The sequence below is a fragment of the Nansenia antarctica genome, assembly GCF_963989245.1.
Source record: "Nansenia antarctica genome assembly, chromosome: 7".
Lineage (NCBI taxonomy): Eukaryota > Metazoa > Chordata > Actinopteri > Argentiniformes > Microstomatidae > Nansenia > Nansenia antarctica.
Window position 1 is genome coordinate 61376653 of NC_137677.1, and position 22500 is coordinate 61399152.

The 22500-nt window shown below is 44.5% G+C and overlaps 3 protein-coding genes across 3 annotated transcripts in view; 1 reads left to right on the top strand and 2 right to left on the bottom strand.

Moving 5' to 3' along the window:
* Positions 1 to 8601, bottom strand: part of gtf2e1 (general transcription factor IIE, polypeptide 1, alpha) — a gene marked incomplete at both ends in the record, with an annotated part of 17398 nt that extends 8797 nt beyond the window's left edge. Inside the window, one exon of the mRNA XM_080535577.1 lies at positions 8154 to 8601. Within this exon, the coding sequence (XP_080391703.1) occupies positions 8154 to 8601 (448 nt within the window). The remainder of the gene's footprint in view (positions 1 to 8153) is intronic.
* A 1849-nt stretch (positions 8602 to 10450) lies between these two features.
* rabl3 (RAB, member of RAS oncogene family-like 3) lies at positions 10451 to 17025 on the top strand (the record flags this gene model as incomplete). The annotated part of the gene is made up of 8 exons (XM_080535782.1): positions 10451 to 10496; positions 11271 to 11362; positions 11891 to 12020; positions 12130 to 12244; positions 12999 to 13149; positions 15016 to 15087; positions 15945 to 15983; positions 16097 to 17025. 8 exons carry the CDS (start codon positions 10451 to 10453, stop codon positions 16151 to 16153), a joined length of 702 nt encoding a protein of 233 aa, XP_080391908.1. The 3' UTR covers positions 16154 to 17025.
* A 329-nt stretch (positions 17026 to 17354) lies between these two features.
* LOC308162852 (mast cell protease 1A-like) lies at positions 17355 to 19263 on the bottom strand (the record flags this gene model as incomplete). The annotated part of the gene is made up of 5 exons (XM_080536992.1): positions 17355 to 17375; positions 17545 to 17802; positions 18439 to 18580; positions 18896 to 19046; positions 19218 to 19263. The coding sequence occupies 5 exons, from the start codon at positions 19261 to 19263 to the stop codon at positions 17355 to 17357; spliced, it is 618 nt and encodes a 205-aa protein (XP_080393118.1).
* Between the last annotated feature and the right edge of the window lie 3237 nt (positions 19264 to 22500).

Genomic DNA, 22500 nt, shown 5'->3' on the forward strand with positions numbered 1-22500 from the left:
GGTGCTGTGGTGTAGAGAGGTGGTGCTGTGGTGTAGAGAGGTGCTGTGGTGTAGAGAGGTGCTGTGGTGTAGAGAGGTGGTGCTGTGGTGTAGAGAGGTGGTGCTGTGGTGTAGAGAGGTGCTGTGGTGTAGAGAGGTGCTGTGGTGTAGAGAGGTGGTGCTGTGGTGTAGAGAGGTGGTGCTGTGGTGTAGAGAGGTGCTGTGGTGTAGAGAGGTGCTGTGGTGTAGAGAGGTGGTGCTGTGGTGTAGAGAGGTGGTGCTGTGGTGTAGAGAGGTGGTGCTGTGGTGTAGAGAGGTGCCGTGGTGTAGAGAGGTGGTGCCGTGGTGTAGAGAGGTGGTGCTGTGGTGTAGAGAGGTGGTGCTGTGGTGTAGAGAGGTGGTGCTGTGGTGTAGAGAGGTGCTGTGGTGTAGAGAGGTGGTGCCGTGGTGTAGAGAGGTGCCGTGGTGTAGAGAGGTGGTGCTGTGGTGTAGAGAGGTGCTGTGGTGTAGAGAGGTGGTGCCGTGGTGTAGAGAGGTGCTGTGGTGTAGAGAGGTGGTGCTGTGGTGTAGAGAGGTGCCGTGGTGTAGAGAGGTGGTGCTGTGGTGTAGAGAGGTGGTGCTGTGGTGTAGAGAGGTGCTGTGGTGTAGAGAGGTGGTGCTGTGGTGTAGAGAGGTGCTGTGGTGTAGAGAGGTGCTGTGGTGTAGAGAGGTGCTGTGGTGTAGAGTAAGGCTGCCACGATTAGTCGACTAGTCACGACGACGTCGACTACCAAAATCGTCGCCGACATATTTGGTAATCGCCGTAGTCGCATGTTTTTTTGGAGCTGAAATAAGCGTTTTGTTTTTGTTTTTTTTTGCCTAGCACCAGGGGAGCCCCCCCTCCCAAATTTCGTTGTTTGGTACCTGTACTATATCAATGACAATAAAGACCATTCATTTCATTCGATAAGCATTCGTTTTTCTTCCCTGAAGCTGCCACTGGCTAGCGTCTCCCAGTGTCTTTGATGTACATGCGCAGTGTCGGTCATCCGGGGCACACGTGACTTCCCCGGAAAAACAAACAGAGAAATGTCTTCCTGTCCTCGTACCTCTAAAGTGTGGGAGCATTTCAACCACAACGTTGAAAAAAAGAATGTAAAATGTAAAATTTGCAAAGCTGAACTCGCTTATCATGGCAGCACGTCTATGATGCGCGAGCATCTAAAAAGGAAGCACGTTGTGGCAGATGACGAGGAAGACGATGGCTCGTCTCGGTAAGCTAGTTAGCTTGTTATTGGCTAACGATATCGTTACGTTAAAAGCCTTTTGCAGTTTGCACCCTCTACTACTCTTTACATTACATTACATGCAAGTGATGCCAGAAATAAATCTGCAAAGTTCATTAATATCTATTTTTGAGTGAACAATCATTTTAATTGTCTTTATTTTTAGTTAGCACATGCCTACAACAACAACTAACAACTTCAAGCTAAATTTAGAAGCTGATTTAGAAGATGATAGCTAAATAAGAGCGATTGAGTAATTGTGCGATAAGCTGTAATTTATGATCCGATTAGTCGACTAATCGTTAAAATAATCGGTGACTAGTCGACTATGAAAATAATCGTTTGTGGCAGCCCTAGTGTAGAGAGGTGCTGTGGTGTAGAGAGGTGGTGCTGTGGTGTAGAGAGGTGGTGCTGTGGTGTAGAGAGGTGGTGCTGTGGTGTAGAGAGGTGGTGCTGTGGTGTAGAGAGGTGGTGCTGTGGTGTAGAGAGGTGCTGTGGTGTAGAGAGGTGGTGCTGTGGTGTAGAGAGGTGGTGCTGTGGTGTAGAGAGGTGGTGCCGTGGTGTAGAGAGGTGGTGCTGTGGTGTAGAGAGGTGGTGCTGTGGTGTAGAGAGGTGGTGCTGTGGTGTAGAGAGGTGCTGTGGTGTAGAGAGGTGCCGTGGTGTAGAGAGGTGGTGTGGTGTAGAGAGGTGGTGCTGTGGTGTAGAGAGGTGCTGTGGTGTAGAGAGGTGCTGTGGTGTAGACTGGTGATGTGGTGTAGAGAGGTGGTGCTGTGGTGTAGAATGTCGCTGGCCCAGCAGAAAGTTGGCTACCAGAGAGCCGTACCCAGCGCTCCACTGCCTGCCTGCCTGTCAGCCGAGTCTGGCCGGAACTGAACGGCCCGGCTGGGGTAGGGTGACACGGTTACCGCCACACCAGCAGGATTCGATAGGGAGGAGAGGAGATGGGGAGAAGAGAGGGGATGAGGAGAGGAGATGGGGAGAAGAGAGGGGATGAGGAGAGAGGAACAGAAAAATGCCTGTAGGGGAGGGAGAGGGAAGGGACATGCGCACTGCGCAGTGTGTCGTCGTCCCCCCTCCAAAAGAAACCCCCACTTAGTTACGTTACTGTGTTGCATTATCAGAGACGTTTGAAGGGAAGGAAAGGAGTAAACGTTTCGGACTTAGGAGTTGTTGGACTCCTCGCTGTCTGGGGGTTCTGGAATAGAGTTAGTCGGAAAGGACAATGCCGGGTTCGACAGTAACGCTTTTTTTACTTGCCCGGAGGAAGTAAAACATTCGCCGGGTTTGTTTGCGCGAGCCCGACGACGCTGCTAGATCCCGGATATTTTTACCTGTGTGCAGGAAGAACGACAGACGGCGCAGGCGCGAGACCAGACTAGATGATCGTGGAGTGAAGATATGATCAAAGCGTACGGGTGATCAACAGGCGCATACGCTTTGATAATATCTTCACTCCACGATCATCTAAGTGGAGTGGGCAAGTAAAAAAGCGTTACTGTCGAACCCTGACAATGACATGTCATGGCGGAGGCCTCGCTTCAACTTTGTGCGTCGTTGAGAGTGACTTTGACAGCCGAAAAGCAGAAGGGCGAGGGGGGGGAGACGAGGACGCCCCAAATCGCCGAGGCCTGCTTATCTCGAAGGAACAGTCGCCCCAATCGCAGTGTAGATCTTCTTATCTGTCGTAGACACTCGGACCAATCAAGACAAACATCTGCATATCTGTCGTAGACACTCGGACCAATCGCGATAATGATCTGCCTCTCCGCGATAAACACTCACTCCGTCGTAAGAAAGGCAACACATCTGTCAGGGAAATGTGGTTAATCAGGGTTAGTGCCTCTGTGTCTGTCTGTCTGTCTGTCTCTCTGTCTCTCTCTCTCCCTGTCTCCCTCTATTCCTTCCTCCCTCCCTCTGTGTAATCAATGGTGCTGATGACACCACCAGGCTACTGAGAGCTTCACAGTATAATAATCAATGGCAGCAGCAGGGTGAGACGACAGAGGAGCTGCTAACAGGAACCCGGGCCTCCGCCTCTCTGCCGTCTCCCCTCTGTGGCCACGCTGCCAGGATCACCTGATGAAGCCATTAACACTGTCTGCGTGGTCTGGGGACACAGGCCCACAAACAGGAGCGAGTGTGTGCTTCTCAAGGGGGTGGCGGTGGAGCCTCGAGGTTAGAGAGACCGGCGAGCAATGGGAAGATTTGCAGATTCGATTACCCGCCTCGGGACGGAGGTGTGTATGAGCTGGTGACTGGAGGGTTGCTGGAATCATATCTAAAAGGTGCCTACCACTGCCGTTGTGCCCTTTAGCAAGGCACTTAACACCTAATTGCTATGGCTGACCCTGTGCCTAGAGCAAAAAAAAGAAATGTCATTGTACTCTGAAATGACAAAAAGGTTGAACCTAAATCTAATTTAATCTCTTCAAGTGTGTTTTACACATCTGTCGTCTGACCAGTCGCAGAGGCGCCTGCACCTTTTGGAGAACTCGGGGCTGGACACCCGGGGCTACAATTGGGTGACAGTGAACGAGACACAAAAAAACACCTCAGGCTGCGTCCTGTCGGGGCTGCCTCCAGTCTTGTCTAAACTGAAGAGCTTGACTTCCACAGCGTGGCGAGCACCTGCCGACACGGCTGACGGACGTTACTACACTACCACCTCAGCGACTGTCTCCCACTCTGTGTATCCTAGCAACAGCTCCCGCGGGGCTGACGTCTGTCTGTCCGTTCGGTGGCACGGAGAGTGACGTGGCGTGGAGCGTAAAAAAATAAAACTAACCCTAATACTATATAAAAAATAATAATAAGAGACTTCTTTAACAATAGACACAAATGCACGCACACACACAAGAGAGCGAGCTCTATTATGTGTTATCTTACGATTGGCTGGACAGCGGTGACAATGTAGTTTCAGGCTGAATATAGGGCTTAAAGATGGAGTACCGAACACTAGCAGTCCAGACGGGTCGTGTTCAATTCACACTGAAAACAATGAACTTCTGGCTAGTGTCCAAAACATGGTTTTACAACACACATAAATCATGAATGTAGATCAGACGTGGATGTCTGGGATTCTCAGAGGTGGGGCAGAGATACCCTGTGTTCATTGGCAATCTAGCTCGACCCCTCCCTTCACAAATCACCACACACACACCCCGTCCCTGCGATGCTTAAATCCACCTTCCTCTTTCAAACACACGCACGCACGCACACAGAAATGGGTGGGCTCCTGCAGTGGAAGGCTGTGATGTCATCCTTTTTTGCAGCAGTGCATTCTGGACAGGTGCCAGTCCTCCAGGAGAAAGAGAGAGGGAGGGAGAAATGAATGAATAAACATGGGAGTCATAAATCTGCCTCCCTCTTTCCTTCTCTCTTTCTCTCTCTCTCTCTGTCAGGCCTGAAGACCTCAGGGCGTGGGGAGGCTGTGGAGGCTGTGGAGGCTGAGGACGCTGAGGAGGCTGAGGAGGCTGAGGAGACAGAGGGCCAGCCCTGGTGCTGGGAATGCCAGGCCTGGGTAATAGAACATTCTAACATATTCTTTTCTCATACTTGAGCTGCACTTGACCTACTAGTATGCCTGGTAGAATGTAATCCATGGAATAGAGGTAAAACAAAAACACACACTCTGTAAGCTTAACCAAGCACACTTATAAGTAATATTTACTTATATTTGTAAGTAATATACTTAGAAGTATCTAAAAGTATTTTAGATATACATGGTGGACAAAACTAAGAAAGGTTATTATCAAAGTAGGTTATTATTATGACTATGACTGTGCTATTGTAGTAGAAACATTGTGGACACTACTTTTCCTTGGCAACTAATAGTCCTATATCATATTTAACATACAGTGCCCTGCATAAGTAATGGCACAGTGAAGCATGTTTTCTTCTTTTGACTCTATCCTCCAGAAGTTTGGATTTGTGCATGTCATCCCTTCTCTCTCTCACCCATCCTTCCTGTCAAATCTCTACTGTCTCTATCATAATAAAAAAGAAAAATATGAGTGGGACTGCCCCACTCAGAAAAAAATAAATAATAAATAGTCAGGGTCGCCAAAAGTAATGGGACACCTGGCTTGAGAGGTGTTTCCTGTAAGTTCCGGTGTGTTCCGTCACGTCACACAGCAGGCGTAAGAGAGCCACGTCTAGTGGTGATTTTAGGCTTGGCATTTGCCTTTGGAGTCAACATGAGGACCATAGAGGTGTCGATGAAAGTCAAGGAAGTCATAATTAGGCTGAAAAACCTGATGCCTGGCAAAATCCACAGTTTGGAACATCATTAAAAAGAAAAGAAGAGCACTGCTTGCCTCAGCAATCGCTAACAGGCCTGGTAGGCCGAGGCAGACATCTACAGTGGAAGAAGAATGCTCGTCGACATAATTAAGAAAACCTCCCAAAACAACTGTCCCACAGATCAAGAAAACTCTCCGGGAGGTAGGCTAGGCGTCGCCAGCCGAACTACAGGCACTTCACCACCACTGCAAGGTGCAAACCACTAGTTATCCTCAAAAAAGGATGGTCAGTTTCCAGTTTGCTGAAAAGTACCTAAAAGTCTCCAGAGGTCTGGAAAAAAAAGTATGGTGAAAGCTCAGAATCTCTACGTTAACCTTAGTAATTGTTCCACATTATTGCAGTGAAGAAAGAAGCCCGAAAGAAGAAAAAATACTTCACTGTCCCCATTACTTACGCAGGGGCACTGTATGGCATTTAGCTGACACTTAATAGACCACCATCCACTGTGATGTGTGAATCGGGTAGAGGAGAAAAAATCCAGACCTTGGAAGGCATTGTTTAACAATCTGAGACATAATTACCATGCCATATTGCCATATGAGCCTGTTTGTTACCCAGTTTTCCGTGCGAGCAGAAATGTAGCTCCATTTACGACCTCCCTTGGCAGCTGGTGTGAGCAGAGTGGCGCTCGCCGGGATCCCAGTTGGCACCTGTTCTGAACAAACCTGCTTGTTCTGAAGCGGTACGGCGGTAAAAAGTCGAGTTCGTGCAACAACCTGACAAAGCTGATATGCAAAGTAGCAAAGTCACTGGAGGCCTTGCCTTTTGACTGAACGGACGTGGGTAATCGACAAATCAGAGGAAAGGCTTAGACAGCCAAGACCCCCGCCCCCGCCCCGCCCCCCCGCCAATATATCTACAAATGTTGTTTATCCAGGAGTAAACATTTGACAAAATTGAGAGCGCAGGAGAGATTATGGAAAATCTGCCCATTTAGCTCTAATGATGCACTATTACAATAACCAGCCGGCCTCGGCTCTCAGTGCACCCGCTGAGCGGAACAGTCACGTATGGCTTCAACGTCACATACTAGTCTGACTGACTATCTTCACACAGTAACAGCTCAATAACAACCTAAAGTAGACCAGAATATTCATATTAAACTCAAGTGTGACTAATAAACTAAAATAACTTAAATCGGGCGTGACTAATTACACTAAACTAACTGTTAGGCCACCTCAGGTGTGGCTAATGAACTAAACTACACTGAACTGGCATGATGACACTCAGGACTGTACAAGCGTGAAAGATTCAGTCATAAGTGAAGCTGTGAGTGAATAATATAGGCTATAACACACAAATTTGAGTGTTGCGGAAATCAAGTTGAAAATGACTGAAAAGCCTGAGATGATGGGGCTGCTGCCTGCTGTAGTGGCCGTGGTAATGGTACGGTCCATGGAGTGCCCTAATGGAGAATATGTCATAGTGGTACAGCCCCTTGCTCCTAATGGGGGGACGTCCGCAAGAGCACACAGAGCTGACAGCGGCAGCAGGGCTGGTGTGCGTGTGTGTGTGTGTGTGTGTGTGTGTGTGTGTGTGTGTGTGTGGTGTGTGTGTGTTTGGGTAAGGATGAAATACTTTGGCACATTTATATATGCTCTTCACATCTACCTAACAATGCTACCAACGAGCAAGGCTAAGAGGTATAACTCACCCTGGGGAGGTGTGGTGGTGGACTACATGCAAAGTGTGTGTGTGTGTGTGCGTGTGTGTGTGTGTGTGTGTTCTCTCTCTCTCTCTCTTTCTCTCTCTCTGTCATTCTGGGGGAAATGGGGGGGAGAGGCTGTACTGAACTGCAGGTTAGATGAATTATACATGGCCGAGAGGCCTGAGAGGCAACCTAGAGCCTTACATCCCACAGTGGGTGTTATAGAGGGGGGGGGAGATGAAAGGGGGGGCAGGAGAGAGAGAGAGTAGGGGGAGAGGAGAGGAGGAGAGGAGAGGAGATGAGAGAGTAGGGCGGGGGGGAGAAGAGGAGAGGAGGGGACTTTGTATGAAACAGTTAGCCTAATAAGTCAACACACTCTCTGAAAATACTAGAGCAGGGAATTGCACCAAGGATCCACACATTGAAGAGAAGATCCAATATCGTTGCCTGAAGCGTGATAACATGATTACATGACTATTAGTAACATAAAGGACACCCTGTATCTCATCCCGTAATCAAAAAACCTCTCTAGTCTTTTATAGTAATATATTATATCACTCAATCTGTGCGCACCATGTGAGACCCTTCTAGTCAGCTCAATACTTGGAGACTGCTGCCACCTAGTGCTAGAACCTAATTCCTGATAACATAAGTCAAATCTAAGATGAATAGCCAAGGACCAGCAAATGTCCTTCTCCTCGCTCCACATCTCTTCTCCTCTATCCTTCCCCTCCATCCCTTTCATCCCTCTTCCCCTATTTCCACTATCCTCCTCTAACACTCCCTCTCCATTCCATCCCTCTCTCCCTCCATTCTTCTCTACACATTCTCTCCCAATTTTTGAACTTGCATCTATCTATCTATCTATCCATCCATTCCTCCCCCTTCGCCCTTCCTTCCTTCTCCTCCAACACCTCCCTCCCTCTCTCCCTCCCTCCCTCCCTCTCCCTCTCTCTCACCGGTCATGGGTTCAAACAGCTGGTTGGCCTCCAGGTCGGTGAAGGTGCTGAAGCAGCAGGGGCAGCGGAAGGACGCCCGGTTGGTGTTGTCCCTCTCGTCCATCTCGATCCTCCGCCGGATGTGGTCCAGCTTGTACTTCACCACGTTGACCAGCAGGCGGTAGTTGATGAAGTAGTAGTTGTGGCGCGTCGTCTTGCCGTCCATCGCCGTCTCCACCCGCATGCGGCACTTGACGAACTTGTCCGCCTTCAGCGTGTTGAGCACCGAGCGCAGCTGCTTGCGGTCGAACTTCAGCAGCTCCAGCATGTCCTCCTCGCGCACGCAGGGGTTGCGGATGAGGACGTCCAGGGCCAGGGCGTGCTCCACGCCGTAGAAGCCGCGCACCACCTGCTTGGCCAGCCGCTTCAGCGCCGCCGGGACCTCCGTCAACAGCTCCGGTTCCGTCATCTTCGGCGGGTGGTGGAAGGCGGAGCTCGGGGTGGGTGAGAGATGGGTTAGGATGAAGGAGGGAGACTAGAGAGCAGCTTGGTCGTGGGTGAGATGAACAAGGCTTTGGGTTTGGTCAGAGAGTAAGTGAGTGAGTGAGTACGCACTGCAGTAGGTAGGCTACAAGATCAGTACACGAGGAAGGAAGGAAGGGAGTGAGTGAGTGAGTGAGTGAGTGAGTGAGTGACGGCAGCCAGGAGGGGGATCTGATGGGGGGATAACACCCCAGCAGCAGGGGGTCCAAGGGAGTTCTTCTCTGTAATGGGATCTGCAACAAGAAGGGGAAAGAAAGTGTGTTAGCAGCAACATATGACAGGATAATCAGGAAATGACACAGGCTAATATGAAACAGCAGGCTAGGTACAATAACTAACGTTATAAGAGCAGCATGGCAGCTATGTTGTTGACACGAGTGCAACACATGACATGTGCACGACAAAATGATGACCACGTGGGTGGGGAGGAAGTGGCAGTCTCGCTTAGCTGTCACAACAACACTCAGTCAGTGAGGCATAGCCAGCTAAATTGTAATAATACTGTTTTGGTATTGAGAAACCGTGCAAAATGGTATTCCTCCATTTGATAACGACTATCTGACAGCTCGTGAGCTTTAGAATGATATGGTTCTATCTCCGTTTAGAATGATAAGGTTCTATCTCCGTTTAGAATGAGAAGGTTCTATCTCCGTTTAGAATGAGAAGGTTCTATCTCCGTTTAGAATGATAAGGTTCTATCTCCGTTTAGAATGATAAGGTTCTATCTCCGTTTAGGGCAGTTCAGAGATATTGAGCGTTAAAGTTTTTACATTCCATGATTATGTTTTGTGAGATGGAACCTTTGTATTTTATGAATTACTAACTCAAAAAATGTCAACATTTTAAAAATAACACCACACAGGCATTAATAAACACCTAATGGATCAGATTATGTAAAAAATAAAAATAAAACTCAATTTTGACCAAAAATTGAGATAGAACCTTATAATTCTAACGTATTTTATTAATTACTAACTCAAAAATGTCAACATTTAAAAAATATAACACCTAATGGATCAGATTATGTAAAAAAACTCAATTTTGACCAAAAATGGAGATCCTAGAACATTATAATTCTAACGTCACGAGCTGTTCTACTGTAGCTAGAATCTTTTTCGTAACTGACGAAAATAAAAAAAGGAAAATCAATTTATGAGCTGAATGCTGCTAAGCTCAACTTAGCTACCGACGCTATTCTCTGGCTATGTCCGCTAAGCTTCGTGTGGATAACCAACCACACAGCTAAGAAGCAGCTTTGCTTTTCAAACACATTTATTGACGTTAACACACAGAGAAGAGACGACACTCACTCAGTTACATGTGTTCGCTCTCTCGGTTATCAAACTTCACGACGTTTGTTTGGAGCCCCCGGCTTTAGTGGCTAGTTTTCTTTTTTTGGGCATGGAAAACTACGGGTGCGTTCGTAAATACGCTATAGAAATCGGATCAGCACTCACGGAATGCCTCTCGTCCAATCAAATGACTTCGTTTCTTTATGACGTCGAACCCAGTGTGCGCTCCGGCGCTCTCAGAGGAGCAAATGTAACGAACGTAACAAATGTAACAAATGTAATAATACTGTTACTATATATACATATAATATAATATATTGATATTGATATTGATATTAATATATTATAATATATAATATAATATACATGTACTATGGTGACACCGGAAACAAAAGCCGATAGTCTTTCTCAACCAATCGGAGGACAGACATGCAGGCTCGAGCGTCCTTTGTTGACTTCCGGGGAAGAACTGTCATAGGAAAGATGGCTTCTTTAGACAGAGTGAAAGTGTTAGTTTTGGGAGATTCAGGTCAGTAATTCAATTGATTTATAGTTTGATATGTTTTGTCTTTGATGTATGTACAGGCTGTATGAATAACGGTTTAAAATCGTTGACCTCGCTGAATATCACTGGTGTTCATTGGTGTGAATGTGAAGGTACTAGCTGTCACTTTCAGCTAAAGATGCCTATCTGGCTGGCTAACAGTATCGTGACGTTAGAATTATAAGGTTCTATCTCCATTTTTGTCCAAATTTAGTTTTTTTTTTTACATAAATCCATTAGGTGTTTATTAATGCCTGTGTGGTGTCATTTTTTAAATGTTGAAATGTTTTAGTTAGTAATTCATAAAATACAAAGGTTCCATCTCACAAAACATAATGGAATGTAAAAACGTTGACGCTCAATATCTCTGAACTGCCCTAAACGGAGATAGAACCTTATCATTCTAAGCTCACGAGTTGGATACTTACAGGCGTAGTACGTTTTTCCATCCTGATCTAAAGTCAGTGATTGGTTGATGAATAGGCATACAATGACGTTCAAGTGCTTGAAATCTCCTTTCACAGACATTACATTGACATTTTAACCATTTAAGCAGACGCCATTGTCCAAAGCGATTTACAATGACAGATTTAGGTGGGACAGTCTCCCTGGAGTAACCTAGGGCTAAGTGCCTTGCTCAAGGGCACACTAGTGGTGGTGTTCCCATTATGGCCTTCTGAACACCAGTCCAACTCACTATCCACTAGGCCACCGCTACCCCCCCTCAGCTCACTGTGTCTTGTGTGTTATGGGTGACAGGTGTAGGGAAGTCGTCACTGGTCCACCTGCTCTGTCAGAACCAAGTGTTGGTGAACCCGTCATGGACCGTGGGCTGCTCCGTGGATGTACGGGTAAGCAGGAGTAGCCACAGCAAACTCGTTCACTTTCTCTTCTCTCGTGTACTGTATAGCTCTAACCCTAACCCAACTTGAAATTGTATCGAGTATAATATACATTTCCATTGGTTGTGTTGCCTTGGGCTGCCTGTCAGGATGATGGAAACCAGATCCTTATAATGTATGGGAGTCATTCTTTTATTCATTCATAAATTTTTTGTTATAACGATCCCATATTCTTTTAGTCTGGCATGGCCATACGCAATACAGGGATTTCTCTAGTGAGCTAGCTGCCCCATAGATCACAGGTTTGGGGAGCAGGCTAATATACTGCACAGTGTAACCGAGTTGAGGTGTTAAAATACCCCCGCACACGCTGTGCCAATACCCCCGCACACGCTGTCGAATGGCTAGCTTTTTGATAGCGTAGCTGGTTTACATCGGGTATTTGAGGAGACGGTCACATGTTGGCAAGTCAGAGGTTGCAAGTTCGAGACTCCTTGTATACTGTGTATCACAACAAACCCTCTCCCTCTACAATAGGTCCATGACTACAAGGAAGGCACGCCGGAGGAGAAGACCTACTACATTGAACTATGGGATATCGGAGGGTCTGTGGGCAGTGCCAGCAGTGTGAAAAGCACCAGAGCCGTTTTCTACAACTCTGTCAATGGTGAAGTAACTCACAGCACTGTGTGTCTCATTATGAAACAAAAGAAGCCTATGTCACTGGTATGAGTCACTCAAGGTGCCATGGTATGGTTGGTTTTGTATTCCTACAGGCATCATATTGGTGCACGACCTGACCAACAAGAAGTCGTCCCAGAATCTCTACGGATGGTCACTAGAGGCCTTGAACAAAGACTCGTCTCCAACCGGCGTCATTGTCTCCAATGGGTGTGTGTGTCTCATCTGCTGCAGTTTTCAAATCAAATCAAATCAAAGTTTATTCGTCACACAGAATACAGCCGTACAGGGTGCAATGAAACGCTTAAGGCAAGCTAGCTCCTCAACAGTGCAACAAGGTAATAATAATTAAACAATAGTAAGGTATAACAAGGTAGCTAGCTACAGTCATTCAGCTGATGCTTTTATCCAAAGCGACTTACATTGCAGTTGGTGCGTTACGGTACATGTGGGAAAACGGTACATGTGGGAAGACTAGGGTTAGGGTTAGGTGCTAGGGTGCTACGGTTAAGGTTAGGGTTAGGATTTACGGTACATGTGGGAAAACGGTACATGTGGGAAAACTAGGGTTAGGGTTAGGTGCTAGGGTGCTACGGTTAAGGTTAGGGTTAGGATTAGGGTTCGGGGTAGGGTTAGGGGTAGGGTTAGACATGCCAGCGTGTACCAAGTGGACGTAGCACCTAACCCTAATCCTAGTTTTCCCACATGTACCGTATTCCCACATGTACCGTAACACATACCGGTACATACATTTTTCTGTATATATGGTCCCAGCAGGTAATCGAACCCTCGACCTAAGCTTTGTTAGTGCCATGCTCTACCAACTGAGCCGCAGAGGACCACCACTAATTCAGTTCTAGCTCGTTGAATAGAAGCGTCCCACTCCATACTGTACTTAGTGTATAACCACATGTATGGTCAGTACTCCCAACTCTTGTTTCCTCCCATGTCTGTGCGTCTGCAGGGATTACGACAGGGAGCAGTTTGCTGAGAACCCAGTGCCTCTGCTGCTCTTCGGCACCAAGTACGACCAGATACCAGAGAACAAGCGCAACGACGTCCTGACCAGGACCGCCTTCCTGTCTGAAGACTTCAACGCCGAGGAGATCAACCTGGTGGGTATCCCACAAGACTTGGGTCCAATAGTATTTGAAATACTTTCAAATACTTTGGAAGTAGCCTGCCTGGAGTGCCAGGTAAGTGCAGGATTTCCCATTGTGCCAGGCAAACTCAATCAAGCACAGAAAAACATTTGGTCTGGAGAACTGTCAGTCACCTCTACAGACCTACCAGTCACCTGTGGACTTCGAGTTAGCAGTCACAGTCTGTTGTATACAACACTGTGTGTATTGGGCTTCAGTGTTTCCTCCAGGAATTTTTACATTAGTGGCGGAGAGCTTTTTTTTCGCGTGCACGCGCATGAAACGCGCACGCGCGCTCAATACAACGACCTAATTTCATCCAAAACTAGAGGGAGGGTGGCAAAAAAAAAAAAAAAAATATACAGAATATAAACTTGTGATACCGGTTTCCATCCATCAGCTCTGAAGGTTTACGTTACTCACGGATCCAATGTCCTTCCAAACGAGCAGTCTGGCTCCGTCTCAAACACAACAGGAAAAGTATGTCCAACTTGGCGAAAGTTTCCGAGTATTTCCAACTTGCGCGAGTTCTTCAACTTGCGACAGTTTTTCAACTAGATGTGATGGCTATCATGTCTATCAAAATGATCAAATTAGCCATCGTCCTGGCATGATTGGGTGTTGGTTTCAACGCACCTGTTGTTTGTCCTTCCTCCGTTTGCAACAAGAAACTCTGGACCTTTTCATGAATTAAAGTGGTTTTAAAATCCAAAGTCCAAATAAAAGTAACAAACGAAAGTAATATACAGTATGTTGGTGTACATACCACAGCGCACAGTAGCTGCTGCTTGTTCTCCCGCTGTAGTTGTAGCTGGTGGTGGTGGTGGTGGTACCCCGCCATAAACGTTGTTAGCTGATCCACCAACTAGCTCCTTTGCTCCTGCCAGCCATGCAGTTTCGGATCGCTCATAGCCACTGCTAGCTTCAGCAATGTTTGAAGTGTCTGGGACATCTTTTTTCTTGAAAAATCCATCCATCTGTCGCTGTTTTCGTTTAATTTTTCGAAGTTATTTAACGTGATATCTTATTTGTGCACCTAGCTAGCTAGATCAGCTTTTTGTATCTTTTAGATGGTACTACCGGTGACTTTTAGCCCGTTATTTGCGAGGAGAAAACACAGGCGCCCGAGCATTTCGGCAGGTAAGACTGCTGAGCAGGGATGGTTGAGTCTGCACGGTTCTCATGCCGGTTCACATTTAGACCAATCAGGAGTAGCCCTTGTGTCACGTCGTTAACTGAATGTTTAATGTCATTAATCTGATTTTGGATCAGCGGTTAGAGAGAGATGGGCGTGGATTTAGGTGCACTTTTAGTCAACATCCATTATAGCGCTGATCTAGGATCAGATATATTTTAATCAGCTAAAATGTTCAGAGGTGGATTATTATTTTATTTTATTTTTTTTTATTTTTTTAGTGGACTGAATCAATTAGTGGCGGAGGAAATTCATTCGTGGCGGCCCGCCACCAATAAATGCATATAGAGGAAACACTGTCTTCTGTAGTGGATTAAAAAGAAATAATAAAAAGGATTTACAATGCAACTACAATACAATTACTCAAGTATACCCAATTAGCTATTGAATAAGAATAACGCCATAGAAATGACTCTGGATGATGATGTGTTATGATTGTTGAATGCAAAAACACAGCAGCCGTACATTGTAAACACTCAAGCTGCTGTTGGCGTTGAGGTTTGTGGTAGGGCTGCACGATATGGACGAAAATGCATATCACGATATTTATGCCAGATATCTCGATATCGATATTAGTACGATATATCGTGCATCCCTAGTTTGTGGTTAGGTCACGACCTCTCTCTCCTATCTCTGGTGAACAGGACAGCACCAACCCCAGGTACCTGGCTGCAGGCTCTTCCAACGCCGTGAAGCTGAGCAGATTCTTTGACAAGGTGAGATACAGATGTGCGCTGTAGCTGGCTGAACTGTTGTCGAAAAGGCCTACATATTTGTTTATATGTATTTATGTAAACTCCTCAAAAAACATTCGGTCGATTATTCCTCCCCTTTAATAATACCAATTGGTATTGTATTTTATATCGTTGGAAAGCCTGATTAGTCACCTTTACAACGAGGTACAACTTGACAATAAAGACCATTCATTCATTCAACTTGTAAGGGTCATGCATTCGTGGAATGAGCAACACAGCTAAACGTGTGGGTAGTGGCCCCAAAAGAATTAGCCAAAATCCCCTGCAGTGTCATGGTGTGGGGCAGTATCTTTCTCCCAGGCGAAACAGAACCTGTCATCATTGAAGGCAATCTCAATGCAGTGAGATATCAGAATGATATTCTGGAGCCAGTGGCGATCCCGTATCTCCAGAATCTGGGACCTAACTCCATCCTCCAGGATGACAGGAGTTTATATGTTTTTTAGGGCATTTCTGCTTTATTGGGATAGAGACAGTAGAGATTGACAGGAAGGATGGGTGAGAGAGAGGGGGGATGACATGCAGGATATGTCGATGGCCGGAATCGAAGCATCCGGGACCATGCCACTTACGCCCCCAGGCCTACAGAATGATATCTTATTTTTTTAATGTTTATGCATTTTGCATGGAGGTTTTTTTTTTATGTACAGTGTGCGTCCGCACTCCAAATATACTACACCTCATTTGAAGAGTGCTTTAACATGCATGTAGTGCATTACAAGGGTATTACACCGTCTAACCTAAATGTGCCTAGCCTAGACAGTGCTTGTGCATGCATCTATTACAGCTGTATTATTACCGTTGTCATATCCTTCTAGGTCATAGAGAAGAGGTACTTCACCAGAGACCCAAGTCAAGTACGTTTTCGTCCTTTCCGTCTCCATAGTAAACATCAAACATGTTGATATACTTTAAAAGCTCTAGACTTCAAAGTTAAAAAAAACTCTCTCCTCTCCCCTCTTCTTTCCAGATGACAGGTTTTACAGAGAGGAAAAGGTTCAACTTCAAAAGCCTGCACTATGACTGAGCTGCTGTCACCACTGCAGAGGTGCTATGTGGTCCCAACCACACCTGCTTCTGTCTCAGACTGAGAGCCAATTGCTCCACTAGTCAAACACAGTTGGCGTCTCTCTCTCTCTCTCTCTCTCTCTCGCTCTCTCTCTCTCTCTCTCTCTCTCTCTCTCTCTCTCTCTCTCTCTCTCTCTCTCTCTCTCTCGCTCTCTCTCTCTCTCGCGCGCGCTCTCTCGCTCTCTCAATGTTATTCCTGTCTAAAATATTGGAGGTATGGGTATTTTCAAATGTTTTGAAACACTACGGGTTGCTAACTCACTTGGGGTGGAATCCTAACTCGAGATCGACGTGTGTCAGTCTAAGCATTGCGCAAATTTCCCATTGACGCGAACGCAAGGTTTACACAAAGATCAGAAGGACACATGCAGACCTCTGAGGATTCCACATCGTTGAAGACGTTGTGTATACAACTCACAGACGGAGTGGGGTCAGCAAATGGAGGTCCTCCTCTGTCTGAAAAGTGGTGTTGTGGTCTAAGTTTGTGAAGTTTGTGAAAGGAATGAGTAATTGTATAGCAATTGGTTTACAAAATACATGATGTTTTCTATTCCAAACAAATAATAATGTAATTCATGCATTTGTTATTTCTTTTTTTTCTTTTGTCTTATTTCTTCTTCTTTTTTGCTATATTAGCAAACAGATTGTATAATGTGTGTACAACATCGTATACTTTTCACGTATAAAATAATACTATCACACAGAGGTTTAGCTTCAGAAATGCTTTTGATGTATTTTCAATGTACTTGTTATAAAAGCAGTCATTGTTCAGCATAGACCACATCACAGTTGTCTGTAACTACTGCATACTGCACAGCTTACAACAAAGCAATCTGCAACACTGGTTAAACATTGAATAGAACAATTAAACCATCTAATTATATACCTGTTTTGTGTGTTCATCTAGGCCCTAGGCAATGCAATGGGCACTCTCTAGAGATATGTGTTTATGCATAGTTGTTATTAGACATTGTTAGACAAGTTCACACCGTAACCATTCAACACCTCAGTAATCCAGGGCATGAAGAAAGGGATCTTCATGTACACATGTGGAAGACCAACATCATCGCATTTTTCCTTATTGTTATAAGCAACAACACCATACGCCTTGTTCTTGCAAACAAGAGGTCCACCTGAATCTCCCTGGAGAACAAAAAGAGTTAGTGAAGGCGCCTGCAGACCTGGGACAGGACAGAGGGTACCGCTAAAGAGTTATAGTGTACAGTACTGTAATATAACAATGAAGTAAATACAGATTATTACAGTATTTCTAACCACAACCTATTTTGGTTGCCGTCAATCTATGATAGGATAATAAACTGTGGTCTAAATGAACAGTAGTTACTGTACCTGACAAAATCCTTGTCCTTCTTCGGTACGAGTGCATATCATTTGTTTGAGGTCGAAGTACTGCTGCCAACGGCTCTTGCATGTAGAGCTTTCCTCCACATTCACTTCTGCCTCCCTCAGAATGTCCACCGCTTCAGAGTTTGATCGCATCATGCCCCATCCGGCTACAGAGCATTTCATGTTGGCTCGGATTTCCACATCCTTCGCTTGTAGTTCGATGACCTCCACAAACTCGTTCAGTTTAGCGTTGGCATGTAACTGTAAACGCAAAGCAATGAATGATTTTAGGTTATGTGGTAATGTTATTGATGGGGTGGAGGTTGGCTTTTTAAATATCTATACAAGCATTAGATAAACCGGGAAATTTATGCTTACAATGTTGATTTAGAAGACAAGCCCTATCTAACTCCCTCAACTACCCTTAAAATTCGGTCATGAGAAATTAAAAATATATGGCATCAAGATGTGAACATCAAATTCATAAAAACAAGCACACTCTTGTTTCGCAGTAATATCATTATGGCGGCGGGCCTTCATGATATATAATAATAATAATAATCATATTCATAATCTTAATAATAATAATAACCTTTATTTGTATAGCACTTGCACCTCAAAGTGCTTTAACATATCCACACAGCATAAACATAATAATAGAACGATAGTAATCAATAAAACACACAATAGCAATAATATAAACTACATAATAAAACAAGAATAAACCATACAATCCAAGGGGCATAGAACAAAGATAAACTAAATAATATAATAATTACTATACGATTTAAACAAGTAAATACATAATGTACATAATATATTATACAAATACACATATGGTACAGTAGGACAGACAGACACACAAATCATTCAGCACAATGACATTGTAGCATTTACCTTTAAGAGCATGATGTCATAATTTAAGTCTTTTATATTCAGGTGTTTGGGATGGCGATGGTAATGTGCCACCTGGATCTTCTGTTGGCACTTCTCCTTCTTCTTGATGTTGTTTGCTCCAAGCGCTACCATCAAAGGGTACCTACTACATATGGAATAAACCAAGTCAAATAGGGTTGCATATGGAGTTAGACGATATGACATGGAATTATTGCCACATATTGTCTCTTTATTTATAACTATTGCCTCTTTATTTCACTTGTTGCTCCAATGTTGAGGAACTGCAGCCTAAGAATTTTACTCTCTTGAACTTGTATAATGGGATGTAACAATGAACTTGAAACTTGAAGCTTAAATACAAACAGTTATCCAAGTCCAAAGGAGTGGTCGGCATTGAGTTTTGAATAGTGTTGATGATAGTAGTCTTGTATTGAGATGTTTCAAGACAAAGACTCACTCTAAGCAGTGTGCTGAGGTCAAGACAAAGTCCTTCCTGATGAGCATCCCTCCACATACATGGACTCCCCCTTTAGCCTGGACAGAGACCATGTAACGTCTGGAGTGTGACTTTGCCTTCCCACCGCCTATAATGCCACTCTCAGATGCCCCTTGCATTGGAGAAGAACATGCAATTACCAGCCCAATCATACAACTGAAAGTGCAAAGATGTATTGCTCTAGAACTGTTGATAGATGTGTTGTGTGCAGAATGATTTCATGCTAAAGCAGCCTGATACTCTTGTTCCCAGGAAGGTCAACGTATTGAAGTCCAAATCTTACCTGTGAGGGAGAGGAGCTGGCAGAGGAAGAGGACGTACAGGTACATGATGGCTTCACTTGGACGTACTGAGAGAGACTGCTGGTTCTCTGTCTCTGTGTCACCTTTTCTACCTCCCACTCGCTACACAGGAAATCATGAGGGGTTGGCAGTCAACGGTGGTTCATGTTGACAGCAGAGATGAGTCTTGCACCTTTTCAACCAAGACTGTTATCATTTCGTTCAAAATGTCTCTCAATTTCATTTAACCTGAACCTGCCCCCTTCAGAAAATAATAGAATTGGGGCCTTAGGTCATAGAAAAGATACCATCAGAGACGCAAGTCAAGTATGTTTTTGTAGTTTATGTCTCCTTTATAAACAAAGGAAATTGGTCACGCCATGTTTCTGTCATTACAAAATATCTGATCTGGATAGAGATCAGAATAGAAGAAAAACAGTTAAAAGTTTTGGTGGTTGAATTGGTTGTCCCCATGTTGAAAAGCAGCAGTACGGCTCTTTCTCTTTTGCAGAGGCGGTCTGTGGTTACAACCTGCTTCTGCTGCAGCCTGGGACCCTCACTACACTAGTCAACCATAGTCTCTCTCTCTCTCTCACACACACACACACACACAAACACACACACACACACACAAACATTGGTGGAATCAGGTGATTCATCTTGAGAGCAGAGGTGTTGTGGAAATATCACACCTTGTAAACAGTGAAAGACATCTGGGGGGTATTCCATCAACATTGCTAAAGGAAGGTCCAGGCTTATTTTGATAAATCTCGCAAGAGTTATCAAAAATAAGCCTGGATTTTCTTTTAGCGACGTTGACAGAATATCTGGTCCCAGAATATCTGGTCTATACCCTGGTCATACTCTCCCACTTATTACAGGCAAGACTCTCATTTACATAGAAAAAGGCAAGGCAAGTTTATTTGTATAGCACATTTCATACAACAGGGGCAATTCAAAGTGCTTTACATACATTATTTAAAAATACAGCAAGAGCAGAATAGTAAGAAAAAAAACAATGAATAAAATCAAATATAAGAAGTAAATAGATAAAACATTTAAGACAATAGTTAATGGAAAAAAGACATTGATAGAAGAGTTTGTGTTTAATCATAACTGGTGCAAAACATGAAGGTCGTTAGCTTAGATTTAAATATTTTAAGGGTTCTGGTTTGTTCCAGGAGCATGCAGCAGCGTGACTGACAGCTGCTGCACCGTGTTTTGTTTTTATTCTTGGAATTATTAGCTGATTAGCAATAATAATTAAAAAAGCAACAGGTATAATCAATCACAGTGAAACACATATGTGTATACTCTCCCCTAAGTTACCAATAACAAGCAGCAGGTATAATCAGTCAACAATTACAATGAAGGAGTATTCCATAAGCTGTAAGATATGTGATGGCAGTAAGCATGATGCCGTGCGTGAGTGTGATTGTTCATGTGAATCCTGTGCAGCAGGTGTGTGTCACCTTTTCTACCCTCCCACCCACCTCACAGCAAGTCAAGAGGGGGTCAGTCCTGTCAAAGGCGGTCTTACAAAGATCTGGACATCAAAATAAAATGTAGAAACAAAATGAATCAAGATGACATGTTTCACACACAGGAAGTTAATCAACTTTGATGCTGGTTGAATTGGTTGTCCCCATGTTGTAAAGCAGCAGTACAGCCCTTTCTCTTTTGCAGGGGCGGTCTGTGGTTACAATCTGCTTCTGCTAGAGATCCTCACTACACTTTGTGACGTTAGAATTATAAGGTTCTATCTCCATTTTTGTCAAAATTTTGTTTTTTACATAATCTGATCCATTAGGTGTTTATTAATGCCTGTGTGGTGGTATTTTTAAAATGTTTACATTTTTGAGTTAGTAATTCATAAAATACAACGGTTCCATCTCACAAAACATAATGGAATGTAAAAACTTTGACGCTCAATATCTCTGAACTACCCTAAACGGAGACAGAACCTTATAATTCTAAGCTCACGATTTGTCATTTACATTTTGGGGGGGCATTTAGCAGACGCCTTTATCCAAAGCGACTTACAACAAATACATTTGTCTAAAGTAAGTGAATCATCTATCCATCAGTCATCGCAAGAAAAAGTAATCTATGCTATGCAGGCCATAGATTGGGAGGGTGGGGGTTTAGTCCATTGTCTCTGTCTCTATCTCTGTCTCTCTCTCTCTCTCTCTCTCTCTGTTGTGGTGTACTTTCTGCCTTTCTCTGTCTGTTGGCCTCTTTGTCTTGCTCTCTCTCTTTCTTTCTCTCTCTCTCTCTCTCTCTTTCTACGTTTTTCTGTCTGTTGGCCTCTTTCTCTGTCTCTCTCTTCTCTCTCTCTCTCTCTCTCTCTCTCTCTCTCTCTCTCTCTCTCTCTCTCTCTCTCTCTCTCTGTTGTGGTGTACAGGAAAGGTCTGTTGTGGTGTAGTCAGTTGGTGTGATACACATCTAAAACACTGAGTAATTGTATGTGTTTCTATTCCAAACAAATGTACTGTAATTCAGTCAAGAGGGGGTCAGTCCTGTCAAAGGCGGTCTTACAAAGATCTGCACATCAAAATTAAATGATCAAGATCAATGATGGTGGTTGAATTGGTTGTCACCTTGTTGCAAAGCAGCAGTACGGCCCTTTCTGTTTTGCAGAGGAGGTCTGTGGTTACAACCTGCTTCTGCTGCAGCCTGGGACCCTCACTACACTAGTCAACCATAGTCTCTCTCTCTCTCTCTCTCTCTCTCTCTCTCTCTCTCTCTCTCTCTCTCTCTCTCTCTCTCTCTCACACACACACACACACACACACACACATTGGTAGTATCAGATGATTCATCCTGAGAGCAGAGGTGTTGTGGAAATATCACACCTTGTAAACAGTAAAACAGGTCTGGGGGGTATTCCATCAACATTGCTAAAGGAAAGTCCAGGCTTATTTTGATGAATCTCGCAAGAGTTATCAAAAATAAGCCTGGATTTTCTTTTAGCGACGTTGACAGAATATCTGGTCCCAGAATATCTGGTCTATACCCTGGTCATACTCTCCCACTTATTACAGGAAAGACTCATTTACATAGAAAAAGCAACAGGTATAATCAATCAATCAACAGTATTTATTATTTATTTAGTATGAATACAAGTCGCAACAAAGGAACAACAATCAGGTCCTTTTACAACGAGCACCAAAGGACAAATCAAAGTTTACCTGTGTGTGTGTGTGTGTGTACGTGTGTGTGTGTCATCCATATGGAGATACGTGTGTGTGTTTGTGTGTGCTTGCGTGCACGTGTGAAAGTGTG